The sequence below is a fragment of the Muscardinus avellanarius genome (genome assembly GCF_963383645.1).
Source record: "Muscardinus avellanarius genome assembly, chromosome: 11".
NCBI classification, from domain to species: domain Eukaryota; kingdom Metazoa; phylum Chordata; class Mammalia; order Rodentia; family Gliridae; genus Muscardinus; species Muscardinus avellanarius.
The window spans coordinates 96,677,260-96,697,401 of NC_137797.1; the positions used below are offsets into that span (position 1 = coordinate 96,677,260).

The 20,142-nt window shown below is 47.4% G+C and overlaps 1 protein-coding gene across 1 annotated transcript in view; it reads right to left on the reverse strand.

The window, feature by feature from the left end:
• Nucleotides 1–20,142, reverse strand: part of CRACR2A (calcium release activated channel regulator 2A) — a gene marked incomplete at both ends in the record, with an annotated part of 76,313 nt that overhangs the window by 24,486 nt on the left and 31,685 nt on the right. The window contains 5 exons of the mRNA XM_080704961.1: nt 1,222–1,558; nt 6,358–6,464; nt 9,540–9,585; nt 13,954–14,025; nt 18,230–18,417. Coding sequence (XP_080561087.1) covers nt 1,222–1,558; nt 6,358–6,464; nt 9,540–9,585; nt 13,954–14,025; nt 18,230–18,417 — 750 coding nt within the window. The remainder of the gene's footprint in view (nt 1–1,221; nt 1,559–6,357; nt 6,465–9,539; nt 9,586–13,953; nt 14,026–18,229; nt 18,418–20,142) is intronic.

Sequence of the window (20,142 nt, forward strand, 5' to 3'; positions counted from 1 at the left end):
TGAGTCCTGTCTCCTCTCTGCCGCATCTTCCATCCCCAGTCCAGAGGCAGTGCAGCCTCAGGAGAGAGCACACCCGCGAGCTGGCTCAGCTGGGAGGTTACGAAGTGTGCGCTATTACAAGGGCTGTGAGCCAGGGGCTGGGCCTCTGCCCTCAGGGTCCTACTTTTCCAGCTGTCAAGGAGAGAAAACATCACATAAGGGTGAAGATGCGTCTTCTCTGTGTAGCTCTTTTCTTTACCCCTGAGTCCTTGACCGCTTGAAACATTCACACTGGGGGTACATCTGCAGATATTAAGACTTCATTTGTGATGGGGCAAGAAAGTTGTGTAGGTCTGAGCACCAAAGGGGTTGTGGAAGGAAATGGAGGAAGGAAGGGCCCTACCACATCGGTGCCGCCCAGTCCCTGATCCCCTTCTAAGTGGGGAGATGTAGGTAGAAATCTTAATCCCAGCCCAAGAATGATAACCTGTGTCCCTTCCTGGCACAGCTGCTGATGCGGCCCTTGGGAAGAATTCCAGGTGGCAGCAGCTTGGTTGTAAAGGTCTCCACGGCGTGCAGGGAGGAGCTCCTTGTGAGCCGTCATGACATTTATGAAGCTGTTTTTGAGGGTCAAGCAAAGAAAGAGGGCCTGCGCAGACTATTCTGTGGCCTGGGTCACAGAAGTGGACGGGGATGTCATTACCAGGAGCCAGAGGAAGGCTTTTTATGTGGTCTCCTTCCTCCCTACAGAATTTAGCAGGAAGACCTGAGGGGGAGGTTACAGGATCACATGAGAGGGAGGGGCAAGACAGGTAGCTGGGAACTAAGTGTGATTAGCTGGGAAAAATGATGTATGAACACTTTCCAAGACAGGGATTGGATGTGCAGAAAGCTGTTATAATATCTATAATTTTGAAAGTATCTGATGTCTTAGGCTAAGAGCCTAGCAGAAGGCTGGTCTTCAGTGGGTGCTCAATAAACACTTTGGATCAGAATCAGAAGAGAGAGCTCAGGGTGGAGGGAGTGGGGCAAGCCACAGAAGTTATAAGGAGAATTTTCCAGGACCCCCGATTCTCTTCCCACAATACTCAGCCAAGCAGGAGAAGGTGATATTTGGAAGACACAAAAGTGGTGAATCATGGGACCACCCCAGGTGAGCCCCTGGGTGCCCACTCCCAGGTACAAAGACAAGGGGGAGGTCATGGAAGTGCTGTGTACAAACCAAGGTGGGCGTGCCCTTACCTTACCGAGGGCTTCTTTGCCAACAGGCTGCCCTCGGGGAGATGCGGGGGTGAGTTCCAAGGCTGGCGCCTGCTGGACTCGTCCTTCTGCCACCTGGCCAGAGGAGACCACCTCCTCTTCTGGGCATTTGCTTAGTGGCTGCTCAGAGCCACTACCCAGGAGCTGCGGCAGGGGGTCCTCTTCAATGGAGATGATTCTGCGGAGCGCCCGGCGGGGTGGACCCCCAGCTCCTGGTTCTCCAGTTGCCGGCTCCTCTTCTGTAAGGGGATATCCATTTGGGCCCAGGGAGCTCCTCCTCCTCAGGAGGCCAAACACATCTTCCTCCTCCTCCGACTGGCTATGAGGGTGGGGGCGGAGAGATGCACAGAGTAAAACACATCAACATGGAAGCTGGATGGCTGCCAGGCAGCTGTTGAGAGCCATAGCTGAAGGACCCCGCATCTTTATAGAAGAGAGCGCCAGGAGAGGAGAGAAAAATAACCTACCCGCACTCTGGCTCATTCCCTCAGCACACTTATACTGAGTGCTTGTTTGGGATGAGGAAGATGAAGATGATGAAGACAGTTAGGGTTTGGATCTGAGTGTCTCATGCGTTGAAAGCGTGGTCCCCAGTGCAGCAAGGCTCAGAAGTGGGGCTTTAAATAAATTATTGGACCCCAGAGTCGTTTGGGAGGCTGAGACGGGAGGATCGCGGTTCTGGACAGCCTCAGCTACTACCTAGTGAGGCCCTTTGCAACTCAGTGAGACCCTGTTTCAAAATAAAGAATAAAAAATAGGGCTGTTGGTGTAGCTCGGAGGTAGAGTGCCCCTAGCTTCTATCCTCAGTACCACAAAAACAAGAAGAAGTTATTGGGTCATGGGGCCTCTGGCCTACTCAGTGGGTCGATTAGTCCACTGGATGGATTGATAATTTGAATAGACCCATGGGTAGTAACTGTAGGCAGGTAGGACATGGCTATAGAAAGTGGGTCCCTGCGGGTGTGCCCTTGGGAACGCTGTCCCTGGTCCCTCCTCATCCTCACTCTCTGCTTCCTGGCTGCCACAAGCTGAACATCTTTCTTCTGCCACACCTTCCTGCCAGGATGTTTCTGCCTTGGAGGCGACCAACCCTGGACCGAACCCTGAAGCTGCGAGCCGACTAAACCTTTCTTTAGGCAAGTTGTTCCTGTTGGGTGTTTTGCTCACAGGGATGAAGCCTCGACTGATGCAGAGAGGAGGATTCTAATAGATTTTGAAGATGCGGGTATGAGCAGATGGACCCAGGCCCTGTCCCCATGCAATGCTAGGATCAGTTGAAGAACCAAAGCAAACGTGACATGGAGACATCGTTATAAATCGGAAGAGGGCTAGGAAGGAGAAGGCAGTGAAGAGAGGTGGGCACAGGCTCAGAAACAAAACACCACGGAGTAACAAGCAGGTGCCGGGCTCTGCTCCCAGCACCGGCCCTTACGAAGTGTGTGTCCTTAGGTAAGACACGTCACCTCTTCGCACCACAGCAGATGTCTCCTGGCTCAGAGGCAGCTTTCCCTGGAGAAGGGGCTTGGGTCAGAAGGCATAGCCACCCACCTTCCCTTCTTCTTTCTCTTTCTGTGCCCCTGGAAACCAAAGTCAAGCATAAGTGGACCCAAGGACATGCTTGCTTCTAGAAGCATCTGAACGCTAAAGGCGAGGAGGAGCAATTGGAGGCAGAGCCAGTCCGGCAGCTGGAGGGTAGGGTCAAGGCACAGGCTGTATTTAAGTTGCTAAGGGTCTTGCTAAATTGCTGAGGCTTGCCTAGAACTGCGATCCTTTTGCTTCAACCTCCCAAATAGTACTGGATTAAAGATGTCTGCCACAGTGCCAGGCTTATTCTATTATTTTTTTATTGGTGTGTAATAATTATTCAAAATAGCAAGTTTCGTTATTCAATACTTGATCAATTTCATTCCCAGGACCTCTTTTCCCTTCTCTCCTCCCTACCCTGACCTCCTCTTCTATTATACCGGCCTCCCTTCTATTTTTACAAGATCTCCCCTCTTTTCTCCCTAGTTTCCACATATGAGGGAAATCACATGACCCTGGACTTTCTGAGTCTGGCTTATTTTGCTTAGCATCATACTTTCCAATTCCATCCACTTCCCCCCCCCCACAAAATACATCATTCCATTCTTCCTTAGGCCTGACCAAACTCCATTGTGTTAGCCGAGCATGGTGGCGCACGCTTGTAATCCCCGCGCTTGGTAGGCTGAGACATGAGGATCGCGTAGGTTCGAAGCCAGCCTCAGCTGCTTAGTGAGGCCCTCAGCAACTTAGTGAGACCCTGTTTCCAAGTAAAATATAAAATAGGTCTGGGAGTATAGCCTGGAGGTAGAAAGCCTCTGGGTTCCACCCACAGTATCACCAAACAAACCAAAAAAACAAAAAACCTCCATTGTGGTATATACCACATTTTCTTTATTTGTTCATCTGTCGATTGACACCGAGACACACCAGCTGTATTTTCAGAAAGTTTGTTTTGTTTTGCAGTACTTGGGATTGAACCCAGGCCTTGCACATGCCAGGCAAGGGCTCTACCTCTGAGCTACGTCCCTGGTCTTCTTGGAAGGGTTTGAGACAAAGGCCTCAGAGATTCTCTTGACCATGGGAGTTCTGGAGTTCTTTAGTGTCTTTGTGAACATTTAAAGCTGAGGAAAATCCAAATTCAACCTCTCTCTTCTCTCTCTCTCTCTCTCTCTCTCTCTCTCTCTCTCTCTCTCTCTCTCTCTCTTTCTCTCTGTCTGTCTCACGCACACAGAGTCACACATGGATTAGAAAAAAAATGGAATGGAGATGAAATAATGACTTGACAGAGTCATGGGAGACAGCAATAAAGGGCACAGAAACATACTTTATTTTGCCCCCAGGTGTAGAATATTCATTAGTCCTAAGGACCAACAGTAGGAAAGAAAACGAAAACCAAAACGCACATATCACCTTTCTGAAGTTAACTGCATTCTGAGGCTAGATTAAGACATAGTGCTCGCTCCCAGGAGTGAGGAAATTGGTTCGGATCCCTTGATAGAAAATAAGAGGTCTGTAGCCATTTGAGCGCCTTTTCCTTGACTTATGAAATCAGTTTTAAATGAAAGCCAATTGGTTTCTTTCCGGCTTTCTATATATGCTACCAAGCCTGTTAACTGGTCATCTGGTGCAGAGCACAATTAGTATCCCTGTCCATTTTTATTTGCTTATATACCCAGGGTGAATATTGTGCCCACATATAAGCAAATGTGTTTACACACACACACACACACACACACACACACACACACACACACGGCATATTTTTCAAAGGTTTCACAACCAAAAACAGAAATAGCCACTTAGGCCCTAAAATGAAGCATTTCTTGGAAAAAGCTTTTTATTGGGGAAATTCTTAAGCACTCTTGACATCCTATAATACCTTCAGCTTAGTGGTTTTGCCACTAAATGCTACCTGCCAGCAGTAACGAGAGCAGCTACGTTGGCCAGAGTCTGTCCTGGAGTTGGGAGTTTATGATTTGTTCCTTGTTGGGTTATCGTCTGCCTTCTCCACTCAGTTAAAAGCTCGCCGGACACAAACGGGTCTCTGTCGCTCATCATTGCATCTCCAGCACATAGTACGGTGCCTTGCGCATAGTAGGCACTCAATAAATCTTTACTAGATGAACAATGAATCATGGATAGTAATGATGGGACCCATGTGCAACGCATCTCTGGAGCCTTCACAGAATTCCAAGGAATGTCTGGTACCAAGCAAGTAATCAGAAGGCGCCTGTTGAGTCAGTCAATCAATGGCTACATTGAATTCCAGGGAACCAACGGGGCGACAATTACTGCAGAAATTTGGCTCCCAAATTGTATCTCATTATTCAGCTATTTAGGGAAGATATTCATGATGATCAAACCTGAGATTTTACTGATGAGCTAATTTACATCCCCAAAGTCAATTTCCTCTGCATATCATTTTATTTCATGCTTTGGGTTTTTTGGGGATATCCACAAGAGCATCTTACATGTCGCAGCCACGCTGCCTTTACATCTCTGTGGGCATCTCTGTACACCCCAAAGAGGAGAGGCAGGGGACTGGTTCATCTCTGTGAATGAGCCATGTGCCTGCCCCTTGGGTACTCAAACACATCATGTACTGTCGATAGCAACAAAACATATTCTCTTTGAATTAGTTAAACATGAATCATTGGAAGGATCTGTCTAGCAGGGGTCCCAGTCCTCTCTATAAATTAGTTCAATTAGTAGAGACTCCATGTGACACTTTAATTGACCTTTGTAGCCAAGACAGTCATGTTGCTGAAACCCAAGGAATCCATTCTGCTTCGCTGACAACAGAGCACTGTCCAGCCACAGCCTCCATCTCTCTCCCCTGAACCTCTCTCATTCTCCTCTGCTTATCTACAGCACCTGTTAGTCACTTTTAGCAGGCACACACAGGGAGGGGGTGCCTCACAAGGTAATGGTCAATCCTAGGGGCTTGCTCTGCAGGACCCTTCTCTGGCTTGCATGTCAAAACAAAGAAAGTCACGTCCTCTAAGATACAAGGGGGAGTGAATGCAGCTGATCTCAAGCTCTTTCTCTCTCTTTCTCTCTCCCCGCCCCAGTATTGAGGGTTGAACCCAGGGCCATTCTACCTCTGAGCTATACCCTTAGCCTTTGGGTGTTTTTTTGTTTTCTTTTTTTTTTTTTTTTTTTGGTGGTACTGGGGTTCCTGGAAACCCTTCTACCTTCAGGCTACACTCCCAGACCTATTTTTATACTTTTTTATTTGGCAACTGGGTCTCCTAAGCCAGAATGGCTGGCTTCGAACCTGCGTGATCCTCCTGTCTCCGCCTCCCAAGCGCAGGGATTACAAGCGTGAGCCACCACGCCCGGCACCCGTAGCCTTCTTTTTTTTTTTTTTTTTTTTAAATTTTGAAACAGGGTCTTGCTGAGTTGCTGACGCTGACCTCAAACCTATGATCCTCCTGTCTCAGCCTCCCAAGTACTTGGAATACAGGTGTGCCCGTGCCACCACACCTGGTTCAGGACCACATCTCAAGGGCTCAGTCTGCACTGAGTGTGGGTCCAGAGCCGGTTCCCGAGTGCCGGGTGAGGGAAGGGATGCCCAAGGGGATGGCAACTGACCTTCTGAGGATCCCTCTGCCGTCCACATATTTGCCAATCACCGAGCCAGATCTCTGCTTCCAGCTTGCCTTGGAAGGAGCTGCGTTTGCCTTGGCTGCCTTATCTTTCTGTAGAAACACAAAATGCCCTCAGACCCTGGCCTGTGTATTTGCCCTACTGTCTGAGCAGGAAAGGGGTCACTGTTCCCGCCTCCGAGGTCAGGATCTAGACAAGACTCTGACTCAAACCAGCTTGCTCTTAAGTCTCCTGCAGCCATGCCCCCCCCTGCCACCCCACCCCCCTGTTTTCCATCAGTCTAATCAAATGAAAAATGCTGTTTGACAGATGCTGGCGAGGATGTGGAGAAGTGGGAACTCTAAGACATTGTTGGTAGGATTGCAAATTAGTGCAACCACTTTGGAAAACAGTATGGAGAATCCTCAGAAGAAAGGGAACAAATCTACCATTTGATCCAGCAATTCCACTTCTGGGTATCTACCCAAATGATAGGAAGCCAAACTACCAAACTAATGCATGTATATCTATGTTCATAGCTGCCCAATTCACCATAGCCAAACTATGGAACCAGCCAAGATGTCCATCAACAGATGAATGGATTACAAAACTGTGGGATATGTATACAAGGGAATTTTATTCAGCCATCAAAAAAAACTCAATTACATCATTTTCAGGGAAATGGATGGAACTGGAGGACATTATGCTAAGTGAGATTAGTCAGTCACAAAAAATAAGAAATCAGATTCTTTCCCTAATATGTGAGAGTTAGGGAGAAATGGGTCATAGGAGGAACTCTAGATGAAAAAGGAAATCCTACAGGGGAGCAAACAAGGCAACCTAAAGGAGGAGAAAGGAGGGGGGAAGAGGAAAATCTCTAAAACACACAATGTACTTAAACATATCGAAAAGTCAACCACTAAGCCAAGCAAGGGAAGGAGGGACAGGGAGGGAATGGGGTGGGAATTGGTTAGGGGTTAAATCAGTGATGTGTACATGTCTGTACACACAAGTTTTTACCCCAATATGATGTTTGAATATAATGCACCAATAAAAAAATTTAAAAGAAAAAAAAAGAAAAATGCTGTTTGGAGCTGAGGGTCTAAGCCATGATGTTTTATACAGGAACGTGGGTAATTTGCAAAAGGGCAAAGAGGAAGAAGAATGTCGAATGCATAGGAAAAATATTTGGAGACATAAAAAAATCTTCTGTGCAGTTTTTTTTTTACTTCTTTCTTTATTTTTGCAGTAGTGGGGATGGAGCCTGGGGTCTCATGCATGCTAGGTAAGCGCTCTGCTACTCGGCTAAACCCCTGGTCCCATCCTGTGCATTTTATTTTATTTTTTATATACTAAGAATTGAACTCAGGGGCATTCTACCTCCAAGCTACACCTAGACTTATTTTATTTTTCATTTTGAAAAACAGGGTGTAAGTTACTGAGGGCCTTGCTAAGTTGCTGAGTTTGGCCTTGTACCTGCGATCCTCCTGTCTCCGCCTCCTAAGTGCTGTAATTACAGGAGTGGGCTGCCGCACCTGGCCCTATACTGTGTATTTTAAATCAGACCCTCCTTCTTTATTTCCCAAGCCCCTAATGTGAGGAGCAAGAGGCCAGCCCACAGGGACTATTAATCCAGTGCCTGTCCACCATTTCTATCCTAGCATAAAGCTTTCTAGATCTTTCACAGAAACAGGCTGGTGTAGATAAGTTGCCCAAAGGTCCGTAACACCTGGGTGGATCTGGGATTATGATGCCCTCTGCAGAGGCTCCCCAGCAGATGGGGAGGAGTCAGATCACAGGACAGATCTCTCCTTAATCAGTCATCCTGTGATTCCCTAATGAGGGAAGGAGGAGCCGCAGTGCTCCCAGGCCCCCCCGAAGGTATGGCTTTGATGATTCCAAATGAATCTTTAATTATCACTCCATATCAACAGGATCTCATCCCTCTTTCTTCAATCCCGCGCCTGAGCTAGTCATTCCACCCTGCTTCCTAAGCAGAATGAGTTTGGTAGATGAGGACGAGCAAGGTAAAAGGATTCAGATGGCATTTGTTTGGAAGTTTAAAAAAAAATAGGTGTTACTTCTAAAACAATTATAACCATTATCCTCATCAAGCAAACATGTGTAGGCTTATGTCTTGCTCTAAGAGCACACACATGTGGGCGGCAGAGACACTTGCTGCCGGTCGGGATATCAAAGAAATGATGGTGTTAACGAGGCCCCTCCCGGACTGGCAGCTATAAACCAGGCTGGGCCCAATTTAGGGCAATCGAACTGCCTTAGGCTGCTAGATATTTAGGTCACTGTTCAACTAAGGGTCCAGGACCCATCACCCACTTTTTAAGAATTATTCTTGAAATTCCTATGATATGGGAAAAGAAAGAGGACAGAGATTCCCTTTCCTCCTGTGATAGCTGGTCACGGTCCAAGGTGGCGAGTGACTCTTCCAGAGACACACACACACACACACACACACACACACACAATTTATAACATGCTGATCCTACAATTAGGAAAACATGTTAATCCATCTTGATCCCTTTTTCTGATAACACCTTTCTGAAGGGGAAGATGAATGGTAGAGTATGGGATCCTAGATTTCGTCTGATGTAGTGAACACCTCTAAATAAATATAGGATTTCATGCTGTTTGGGAAAGTATGCAGGCCCTCGGCGTTCGGGTATGGAAGAGGACGTGTCCCCTATAGAGTAGAAAAATTTTGTACATAAAATCAGCTCTGTAAGTAGCAACACACACACATTTTAAATGTGCTCTCTGACAGCAAAAAGATGCAAAATTTTCATCAAGAGATAAAAATTGAAGTAAAAGGGGGAAAAAAATGAGCATTTTGATTTCAAAGTGACAATGACATTTCAACTGCGCCATCTCATGGATGGAACTATCATTTCTGCATCCAAGAGATGTGTGGCCCTCCCAAATATTTTAGTCTTGTTGTGCCAAGCGGGAAGGATGTAACTTCATGGGAAACTCACATGCTTCACCTAGTAGGCCACCTTGCAAATTTTATGCTTTGCAAAACTCCTCACGTCATTATCCTGCCCACACAGAAAGGATCAGACACACCCCGAGTGTCTGGACAATCTTGGGCCAGTCCTGGCATTGGTCTGGCTGCCCCTGGACCACCGCCCTTGTCTCCCACTGGTCCCACCCCCGGGGGGACCAATTACCTGATAACTTATGTCCCGTTCATCCCGAAGGTGTTTGTTCCTTTCCCTGTGAATAGTAAAGGGGGAAGCTAATCAAATATGGAGTCTGAGGTTCCAAGAGCAGCCAATTTATTGGTGTAGGTGTGCAAGGGAAGGCCTGGCATGGAGGGCCAGAGAAGGTGTGGAATCTCTTTCCCTAGGGATGTGATTAATGAAAGAAGATAGTTTGCGTGTCAGTCAGCTTGCAGGCAGGGGATAGGACAAAATGGCCTTGAGATGCCCACTGCCTTTCAGGATCATGCATGTCCTCCATCACTAGGAGGCGCCTCCCCTGTGGGCTTGAGTTCCCTGTCTCCCAACCATTCCATTCATCCCTGCACGCAGGCATACACTCAAGCATCTCCTGGGTACCCAGCAATCACCAGGCGCTGTTCTAGGTATCAAGGACACATCGGGGAACACAATACCAAGTTGCTGCCTCCGGGAACTTGTATGTTAGTAGGGAATAATTTCTACTGAGAGAATAAAGCAGGAGAGCAGGAAAAGTCAGAGGGTGGTATGCTGCCTCGATTGGAGTGGCCAAGGACGGCCTCGCGGACAGGGCAGAGGCTTGAAGAGAGGAAAGGACCGAGCGAGGCAGGTGTCTAGAGGAGAGTGTTCCAGGTAGAGGAGAGGGCAAGCCAGAGCCTGGAGGTGCCTGAAAATAGAAGGGAGACCAGTGGGGTACAGAAAGGAGACCAGGGGGTGGGAGAAGCAGAAGGGAAGGGGAGGTTAGGGAACAAAATTGATCAAATTATGTGCATGTATGAATACGTCACAATGGATCTCATTATTATGCATATCATAATGCATCAACTAAAATTTAAATATATATATACATACATACATACATACAGCTGGGTGCTTTAAAGGGAGAAGAGTTAAGAGATGAGATCAGAGAAAAATGGAGGGTCCCTTCCATTCACAATCTTGTGGGACACTGTAAGAACTCTGATTTTCACTCCAAATGAGATATGAAATCATGGGGTAGGGGTAGGTGAATGGTGTCAGGATTTGATTCCGGTTTTGAGAGGATTCCTCTAGAGGAAGTATGAAGCAAAAGCCTCTGAAGATAAGGGTGCTGGCCTTAAACCTTCAGTCTCAGGTCTCAGCCTCCCAAGTACTGGGGTTACAGGCATGGGCCAGGGTGCCAGCTAGATGAACCCGTATCTTCAATGAGGCAGAGGCCACTGGTGACCTGAGAACAGTGCCACAGTGTGGGTAAAGCTCAGCCAGAGGGCTGAGAATGTAAAGAATGGAGAGAGCGAAAGTAAATGACTCTTCTGTATGTTTTGTTGTAAAGGGATAAGAGAAATAGAAAGTAGTTGGATAAGAGGTGAAGATACAAGATGTCAGGTAGAAAAAATTACAGTACATTTGTAGGTCTCTCTCCAAAAGGAGAAAGAAAAGAAAAAAAGGACTGACAATGGAGGATACGGAGAATAAATAGTCCTTGAAGAAGCAAGAAGGGGTAGGATTCACTCGGGAGCACAGGCTGGGAACAGGGAGAGTGGACTTTGCTAGGAGCATAGGAAGCTGACCGATCACAACAGAGGAGAAGGCAGAGACGTGGGCAGACTGACACAGCGGAAACTGCTCTCTCTTGTAATGGTTTTGGCCATTTCTGAAGCAGGCATCTGAGGGTAAGGGCAGAAATGGGAGCTGGAGGTCTAAGAAAGAAAGAATGGACTGAGGATGTGGGTCATTGAGGTCAATTATGGGAACTTCATTAATTATGGGAACTTCATCTAGGAGGCTGGGCTAGGTCACCTCAAAATTCTTGCAGTTCTAGGATTCTCTGACTCACAGGGCCAGTGGCTTCTGAACCAATTCACACTTTTGAAGGGGAAGGGCAAACTCAGAGGTGTTCAGGTCCTAATCTTCACAGTGCAGCCCTTTACTGGTGTTACTGTGAATAAGACATTCTTCTAAGTGTGCTGTACATCTGGAGCATAGACTTCAACCAGGCCCGAGGAGTCACAACCAGGTACCTGACCCCTAATTCCCTAGGCTTGTACAAAACACTAGAATGTTCCAGGAATATGAAGGCAGGCAGATCCAGGTCTCCAGACTCTTAGAATAGCAAAGTTCATGCCACAAGGACCCTCACTCTGGGTGGACAGCAACTTGGCAGCCTCACGCCTGGGTGAAAACTTGGGGCATCTGGCATATACCACCTTTATGGGAAAGTATCCTCTGTGTAGCATACTTTCTTGGGAAGCTTCAGTGTTTAAAGAAATGCTAAACTCTATTCTGCCACATTATTGCCCTGTTGTGATTCCCATTTATAGGCATCTTCTAATTCTCCAAAAGCCTGTGTGATGGGCAGGATAAAGTGAAGACTCTAGGTGCTAAATAGTCTTCCCAAGGTGGCACAAGGCCATACGGGCAGCGCTGCTCCTAACCAAGAGCCCCAGGCTTGCTTCCATCTACCCCGGTCCTGTTAGGAAGGCAGCCCTCCTCACCTGCCCCATCTCAGCCATTGGAAGGGTCCCCACCACCCCTACCTCCCATCCCAGCCTGCCCCCAGTGTCCTCTCTCTATTTGATTCCTGGTGATTTCACTGTCTTGGGAAAATCCTCCCTGGGTGTCTCCCCAGTCAGTCAGTCCATGGAGATTAAGCTCAGTAACCATGGAATTGCACAGAAAAATTGGTCTTCATGAAAAAGACCCACAAGTATCTGTAGCGGGCTGCCTGGCCATTCTCTCCTGCTTGCTCTCTTTGAAGCTGCCCTTTTATTTATTTTTTCTAAGCATGATAGAAAAGAAAAAAATTATAAACAAGTCAATCACTAGGCCAAACATGAGGAGGGAGGGGGGAAGGAATGGGGTGGGAATCGGCAAGGGGCAAATGAGTGATGTGTGCATGTATGCCTCCACCATCTTGTGCCCATTAAGATGTACGACTACATCATTGTCAACGTGACTTACATTATGATCTGAGACTACAATGCACCAATAAAAGCACCAAAAATTTGAATACAGCCCACCAATAAAAAACAAAATAAAATAAACCAATAAAAATAAAGTATTAAGTCATGTTTTATATATACTATTTGTTCAATAAAATTATTATCCTCAAAAAATAAAAATATCAACAGGTCCTCGTCCATCTTTGTTCTGCCTTTTGGGAAAGCCTGCCTAACAATCAAGACTGTCTCTCAAATGGATTACGTGGCCACCTAAGAGCCCTTCTATCTCCCCTGCCATGTACACCGGGCTGCATCCCACAGAGCGGAGCGGAAGGGCATCCTGGCGGAGGAGCCTTTTAATTTGGTGCCATCTGAGATACTAGTCATAGTGTCTTGGCCTGGCCATCACATAACACAAAACTGAAAAACATCAAAACATGTCTGAGAAGCTATTTGAAACCTCTTTGCACTTGAAAAACCAGAACACAAAGCCTTTTTGCCTCATCACTGTTGACAGGCAGGTGGCCGGCACAGAGACCTGGAAACCTCACGGGCAACACCGAAAATTCCACTTTTCCCTAAATGGGCTTGCTTTTTATTTATTTATTTTTGAGGGGGGCACATTTCATAACAGTGAACTTTATGTTAACGAGTTTCAGAAGTCTGAGGAAACGCCTTTCTTAGCGCTGGTAATGGTTCATTTACTCCTTCCAAAACAGCTTAGTGAAGCCGGGTATGGTGGCACACGCTTGTAATCTCAGTACTTGGGAGGCTGAGACAGGAGGATCCCAGGTTCATAGCTAGCTGCAGCTACTTAGTGAGGCCCTCTGCAACTTAGTGAGGCCCTGTTTCAAAATAAAGAATAAAATAGGGCTGGGGATTTAGTTCAGAGGTAGAATGCCCCCGGGTTCCATTCCCAGTACTGCAAACAAAAACAAACAACCAAAACAAAACAAAACAAAACACACAGCTTAGTGGGTTCATGCACTCCTTCCAAAACAGGAACAGAAATGGGGCTGAGGAAGAATCTTATCCAGAGGTGGATTTCAGTTCTGGCAGGTGCACGAGGAGCTGCGTGGTGGGTAGTAAGTTTCTTCACTTCTCCAACATCAGCTTCATTACTCAGGTGTTAGCAGCCGCCCTACTTACCTAACGTTTTTGTTGAAGATGAAAGAGAATATACCTGATATAGAGGAGTTGCTCAGTAAATCCAGTTTCAGTCCCACCTGAGCAAGTACTGTGCACAGTACGGGAGAGACACTAAAAGCATACTCACAAACAACGATAAATGGCAGAGGGAGGTGGCCATTTGTAAAATGGACCAAAGAGCAGAGTGGGCAGTACTCCGTGGGCAGAACCACACACGAGAGACAGGGGTGTGAGGACACTCTCTGCAGCTGTGACTGCCCAGCATGGAAGCTCAGGGAAGAGCTTTTGGGCCCGCCCTTCCAAGCTTGGGTGTTTGGGATGTGCCACACACACACCTTAGGAAATCCAGCTGCTTCAGGAGCCCCGATTTCTCCCGCTGGAGATTCTCAGTCACGCGATACACTTCCCTGAGGAGGAGAGAGAGACACGGCAGGTGAGCGGGTTCCCCAGGGAAGGGGAGTGGGCTGTGGGTACAGCGCTGCATTGACATCTGAGGCCGGGGACCCCTTGCACTGGACACCAGCACAGGGCACCCATACTGGGGATGAGCAGTTCAGTGGACCATGACCTTCCCTTGGAAAGCACCTACTGTGTGCTGGTGTTCACAGCCATTAGCTCACTTAGTCATCCAGACACCCTGTTTGGAAGGGGACATCATCTCCATTTTAGGGACAGGGCCAGTCAGAGAAGCCCGATGACTCTCCCTGGTCCACCCCTGACCAGGGTCCTCATGTAGACCTCTGCCTCGCAGTCACTCCCCAGGCCGCCTGCCTTAGTGGCTGGACTGTGACCCAGGCTCCAAATAGACTACCCTGCCCAGTCTCCTGGGAACTTGGATTAATAGTCTTCTCCAACTGTATGTAAGAGGGTAAGAGCAGAACTCACCTCCCTCCTCCTCCCTTGCTGGTTTAGTTTCTTTTTAGGGGCTCTGGAAGAATCATTTCCCCTTTCCCACCTTCCTCAGAAGTCTCCAGTCTGTTTCTAGATATCTGGATTTTGTTTTTCCTCACTGTTGGGGACACATTTCTTTGACAGGCTTCTTATCTCTGGATGTGATGGAGAGATCGAATGTATCCATTGAAATCACTCATTTATAGCATGGCATAAAGCTGTCAGTTCTATCAGGAGTTTTGAGGAAGAGGAAAGAGAAGCCAAGGGGCTGGAACACAGGGTTACTACAGGGCAACCTGGACTGGGAGCAGGCTCTGTGCTGGACACGAGCCATGGAGTACCAGGCCTGGGGGCCTAGTGTACAAAGTGTATCAGGAAGATAAAATGGGAGAGGATGAGGAGCAGGGGAGGGAAGAAGGAAGGATGAGAGAGGGATAAAGGGAGGCAGGAAGGAGAGAGACATCACCTAACACATGAGGCTTAGGGGTCATTCCCAATCCAAACCGTAACATGTAGTTTACAAAATTTTAAGTCCAATCCAACTTTAAAGTCCCTGTAACCTGGAAGTTCTTAAAGTCTATGCCAGGGTAATAGACAAAGGGAAGAGAAAGAGCCTGCGGTTTGTTTCTGTAGTCATTGGCAGGAGGCTTATGACTTTCTTCAGGGAAGCGCTATTGTCTTTGTTTTTAGGAAAAAGGTAAGCTATGGAACGCTCCACAATATATATTGTCAAGTGAAAAACACCAGGCAAAAGCAGCACAGAATGCTTGGTACTCTGTGGTGTTGTAAAGGAAAATGTGTGTGTGTGTGTGTGTGTGTGTGTGTGTGTGTGTGTGTGTGTGCTCCCTTTGTAGACCCCATGGTTGGTGGCCTCTGGGTGACGGGACGGGGGGCCATTGTGGGAGCAGACCTCTGCCTTTTTGTGTCTTCTGTACACTACCCACTCAAGATAAAAGTTAATTAAAAAATAAACAGAGAGGTGCTGCTTATCAGCTGACCTTCATCTGTGTGTTATTTCCCTGACTTGAGAGTTCCTTCTTTATCTCATTTCAAAATCTACTTCTCCTGCCTTGAGCATCTTCAGAGAACAGGAAAATTAACTTTGACCTTTCTGAATTCTTTTTTTTTTTTTTTTTTTTTTTTGATGGTACTGGGGATGGAACCCAGGGCATTCTACCTCCTAGCTACACCCTAGCTCTATTTTTTTATTCTTTATTTTGAAACAGTGTCTCACTGAGTTGTAAAGGGCCTCACTAACTAGCTGAGGCTGTCCCCGAACCGCGAACCTTCTGTCTCAGCTCCCCAAATGCTGGGATTACAAGCGTGCACCACCACGCCCGGCTCTTTTCTGAATTCTTGCTGATAAACAACTAAGTCTGTCTACCTCCGAACTCCACCCGCTCCCCTCCAGCCTGCCCTGGAGTGGCACTGGAAGTCAGACGTTGTCACCAGGAGCACAGAATGTCAGGGGAGCTAGGCTCTATCCTTGCTTCCTGACACCAGCGAGCTGTGTGGCTTTGGGTTGGTCACTACACCTCTCTAAGCCTCAGTGTTTTCCTGCATAAAAGGAAAGTGGAGAATTGGAGCATTCAGGTCCTGTCGTTAGGGTTGGTCTGCAATTCCATTCTACAGAGAAAAAATGAGGCCTCTCACTGTACTCTCCTGGCCTGCCTGGATAGGACTTTACCTCCTGGGCCCCAGCATGGCATTGATTAATTAATTAACTAATTAATTAATTTACTTTCTCACTTATTCATTCATTAATTATTTGTACTAGGGATTGAACCCATAGCTACACCCCCAGCTCTTTTCATTTTTTATCTTGAAACAGGGTCTCGCTAATTTACTTAGGCTGGCCTCGAACCTGTGATCCTTCTGTCTCAGCCTCCCAAGTACTGAGTTAGAGGCAGGCACCCAGCTTGGCTTTTAGCCGTGCAAGATACTCTAAGCTTCTTGAAAAGAGTTGCAAGTTGCTGCTAAGGTTGTGGAATCACATTTCTCTCTTCCTCCTCACCCTCCCCATCTCCCTGTATTCAATTCTCAACCTCCAGAGATCACGCCTGGGTTAGTTAATTAAGATAAGACTTCAGAAGGCCTGAAATCCATGCTGTGCTGCGAGGCTCCAACATCGGGTGTTTTCATTTGCCTTCTAATGCTTATACCCTCAGATGTCACTTGGTTTGAGAACTTGATTGAATTTTAAGAGTCTGAATCCTTAATTCTGCTTGTGAAGTTAAATTTCCGATGCCTTGTTGACCTGCTCTCAGTGAGGAGAAACTAATTTTGCTTGTTTACAATGAAATACACAGCCCTTGCACAACTGGCCAGCTCAAAACTGGAATGGAGGGACTTGGGTTTAAATCATCTACTTGAGATTTTTTTTACCTTTTAAGCTGGAGGTGTCTTACTAGGGATATATTCTCGGTGCAAGCCAAGTATGGCAGCCCGTGCCTGTAATCCCAGTACCTGGGAGGCTGAGACGGGAGGATCGCACTTTTGCAGCCAGCTTTGGCAATTTACTGAGACCCTGTTTTCACATAAAAATTAAAATAGAGTTTAGGGTGTAGCTTGGAGGTAGAACACCCCTGGGTTCCATCCCTGGTGCCTCCTCCAAAATATCCTAGTCCAAACACTTATTTCTTCCCTCTTATTCTCATCCTAAATGGTACAGGACTCCAAAGATGAATAAAACGAAGAACTGGCTTTTAGTTTTGGAAGGGGGAGTTAAGGTATGCGAAGCATCAGGCGTTGGTAAGTACCACTGTCCTTTCCTCTGAAGTCAGACTTTCACTGTTTCCTGGTACCTTTGGGACTAGGCACACAATGACCTTTTGCAGAAGGTATTCGTGCATGAATGAATGAATGGATGAACGAATGGGTGGAGAGAGGAAGCACACTGTGGTCTGGGGTGTCAGCAAGGTATGTCTAGCACTTAGCATCCTGGTACTGTTACTTAAAACTTCAGTTACCCTCACCTGTAAACCATAGTTGTAATAATAGTACCAGCTGCATCAGGATGCTCTAAAGTCAAATGTGATGACATCCAATGATCGGCCTACACAGGTGGGATTACTCTGCCTTGGGACTCAGCACCCTTGTTCTCAAAACCCATCTCTACGATCAGTGACCGATTTCAGTGACCCTCAGCTCAAGGCGCAGACCCATCACCCCTCATTCCTCCTCATGTGTGCCTCTGAACAACCAGCTGAGCCAATGCAGAGGCCCTGGCAAACCAGCCCTACGAGATGTGCTTCCTTACCCTAGGGTCCCACCGTCTAACCCAAAACGCTGCTGGGAAAAACATGGGTAGAACTGGAGGGGTGATGAGAGAGCTCTCTCATGCTTGTCAGTCAGATCTCCTGCCCAGCTTCAAACCTTCCTACTCCACCCTCTTCTACCTGAGTCCCCAGGTCTCTGACCCATGACAGGCCCTAAGTCTGTCTGCCCACTCTGTGTTCGCACACAGACCATCCCACATTTCTTGGTGGGAATAGCATATCTCCCTAGTCATATAGCAGATTTCCTAGGAAGATCCTAAGGATGCTTGGCACAGAACTAGTCTAAAGTGGGCTCAGCCGTCTAGAAGTCTAGAAGAGGGTTAGAAGTCTCAAGGAGCAAGGTGCCCAATGCCCGTTTCGCAGACAAAGAGACAGGGCCTTTAGGACTGGAGGTCTTGCCCGGCGGGGAGGACATCAGGGTGTCCGCGGAGGCTGGACTCACATCTCCTTCTCCCGCTGCAGCTCGCAGGCTTCTAGCTGGAGGCTCTCCAGCTGCTGTTGCGCCTCCTGGAGCTCGTGGGCGGTGCGCTCCAGCTCCCGTGCCAGCTCCTGGTTACTGAGTTTCAGCTTGGCGTTCTCCTCCTTGGTTTCGTGTTTGTCATTGTGCAGCGCTGCGCACTGGCCCTCCAGCTGGAAAGGAATGGGGAGCAGAGGAAATGGGTGAGTGCCCACCGTCAGCGGGCTGGCCAACCCGGGGCTTCTCCATCCTTCCCCTACTGGGAAGATGGCGATCACTGTCCCCCTCCTCCCGCTCCTACCGCTACTGCCCACAGCCGACATCTGCAATGTTCTGTCCCTCCGTTCACACAGGGATGCTTCTGCGGGCGGGAAGGAACTTTCAGTGCGCACCTCATCTCTCCCCTGTCTCCTTATAGCACTTCTAACCAGGTCAGGGGGCTGCCCCATCCCAAAGTACCACCAGCAAAGCAAATGCCACAGCCCCTTTTATCCTCCAAGCCAATTTCTTTTTCTTGGCTCTTGAGAGGGATGGAGGATAGTTAAGGGGCATTTTTCATAAAATTATCTTTCCCAATGATGAATGCTGAGAGTCAATCAATTTTAGTCCCTTGTCTTCTTTCAGCTAAATATGTGCAATGCCTTTAATCTAAAAGAAACAAAACAAAACTTTGTATGGTGGCCAGAAACCCTGAAAATTCTCGGGGCCATAACTAAAACTAGTTAAACAGACCCAATCCCTTTTCTCTTGCCCCTAAAGCAACTTAGAAACCCGCGTGTTGCTGACTTCCGCTTTGCTAGGCTGGTGATTACGCTCTGCAGGACTTGGAACCCTCTTGCCAGAGGAAGAATCCAACCAAGGCAAATACATCATAATAAATTTTGTTTAATGAATGTGGCCGGTGAGGGGAGGAAGGAGGAACAACAAGGAATTTCATGCGACTCTCTGGAGGCTCCTGGGTAATCAGGCAAGCATGCAGTAATTAAATCGAGTGGCAATCATTCATTTGAGGGATAAATCTAATTGCCAAGAACTTAATGCGTAATGGTGAAGAGGCGAAAGAGAGTCTAGGCCTGGCTGCGGGCGGATGGGAAGGTGACTGGCGGTTCCTAGAGTTGACAGCATCTTGCTGCAGAGAGAAAGCAACCCAAATGCAGAGCCCGCAGAGCAGCAGCGTCCCTGGCCTTAGCACGGGTGCCTTCAAGCTTATTTAATGTGTAGCTAAAAATAGCCCTCTCTTTCCCAGGGAAGTAATGTGTCTGTGTCTGCCCAGAGCTAGATTCCTCCTTGGACTGGCAAAACAAGGAGGTCGGTGGCACCCAAGCCTCCCTCCCCCAGAAGCCCTTGCATTACTGAGCAGGCTGCTGAGAGGAGCATGCTCCCTGGTTGGGCTTCCAGGGACCACCCGGGAGGGAGGAAACTTGTCTGCAACCGTACCCCCATACCAGTGACTACACAATGTCCCTCTACCTCCCTATACTGAGATAGAACTAGCGGTGCTCTACCACTGAGCTACATGTGCAGTCTTTTAATTTATTTATTAATTTTAGCTAGAAATAGGGCCTCACTAAAATGACCTCGCCTGGGCCTCCACCCTGTGTTCCTCCTGCCTCCAGCTTATGTACTGGGACAATAGGCAGGTACTACCGCACTTGGCTTCTCTCTTTTCTTACACAGAATACCAGAATCAAATTCAATTTTTTGGCTTTCCAGTGGCCTGTGGGTGTAATCATATATTTATATTTGATAAATATAGATATAAGATAAATATAAATATTTGACTGATATAAATATAAATTTTGGCATAATCATATATTTATATCTACAGACCATATAATATACATGGTCTATAGATCCCTCTTGAAGGAATTCTGGAGACTTTTCCAAGTTAAACATCT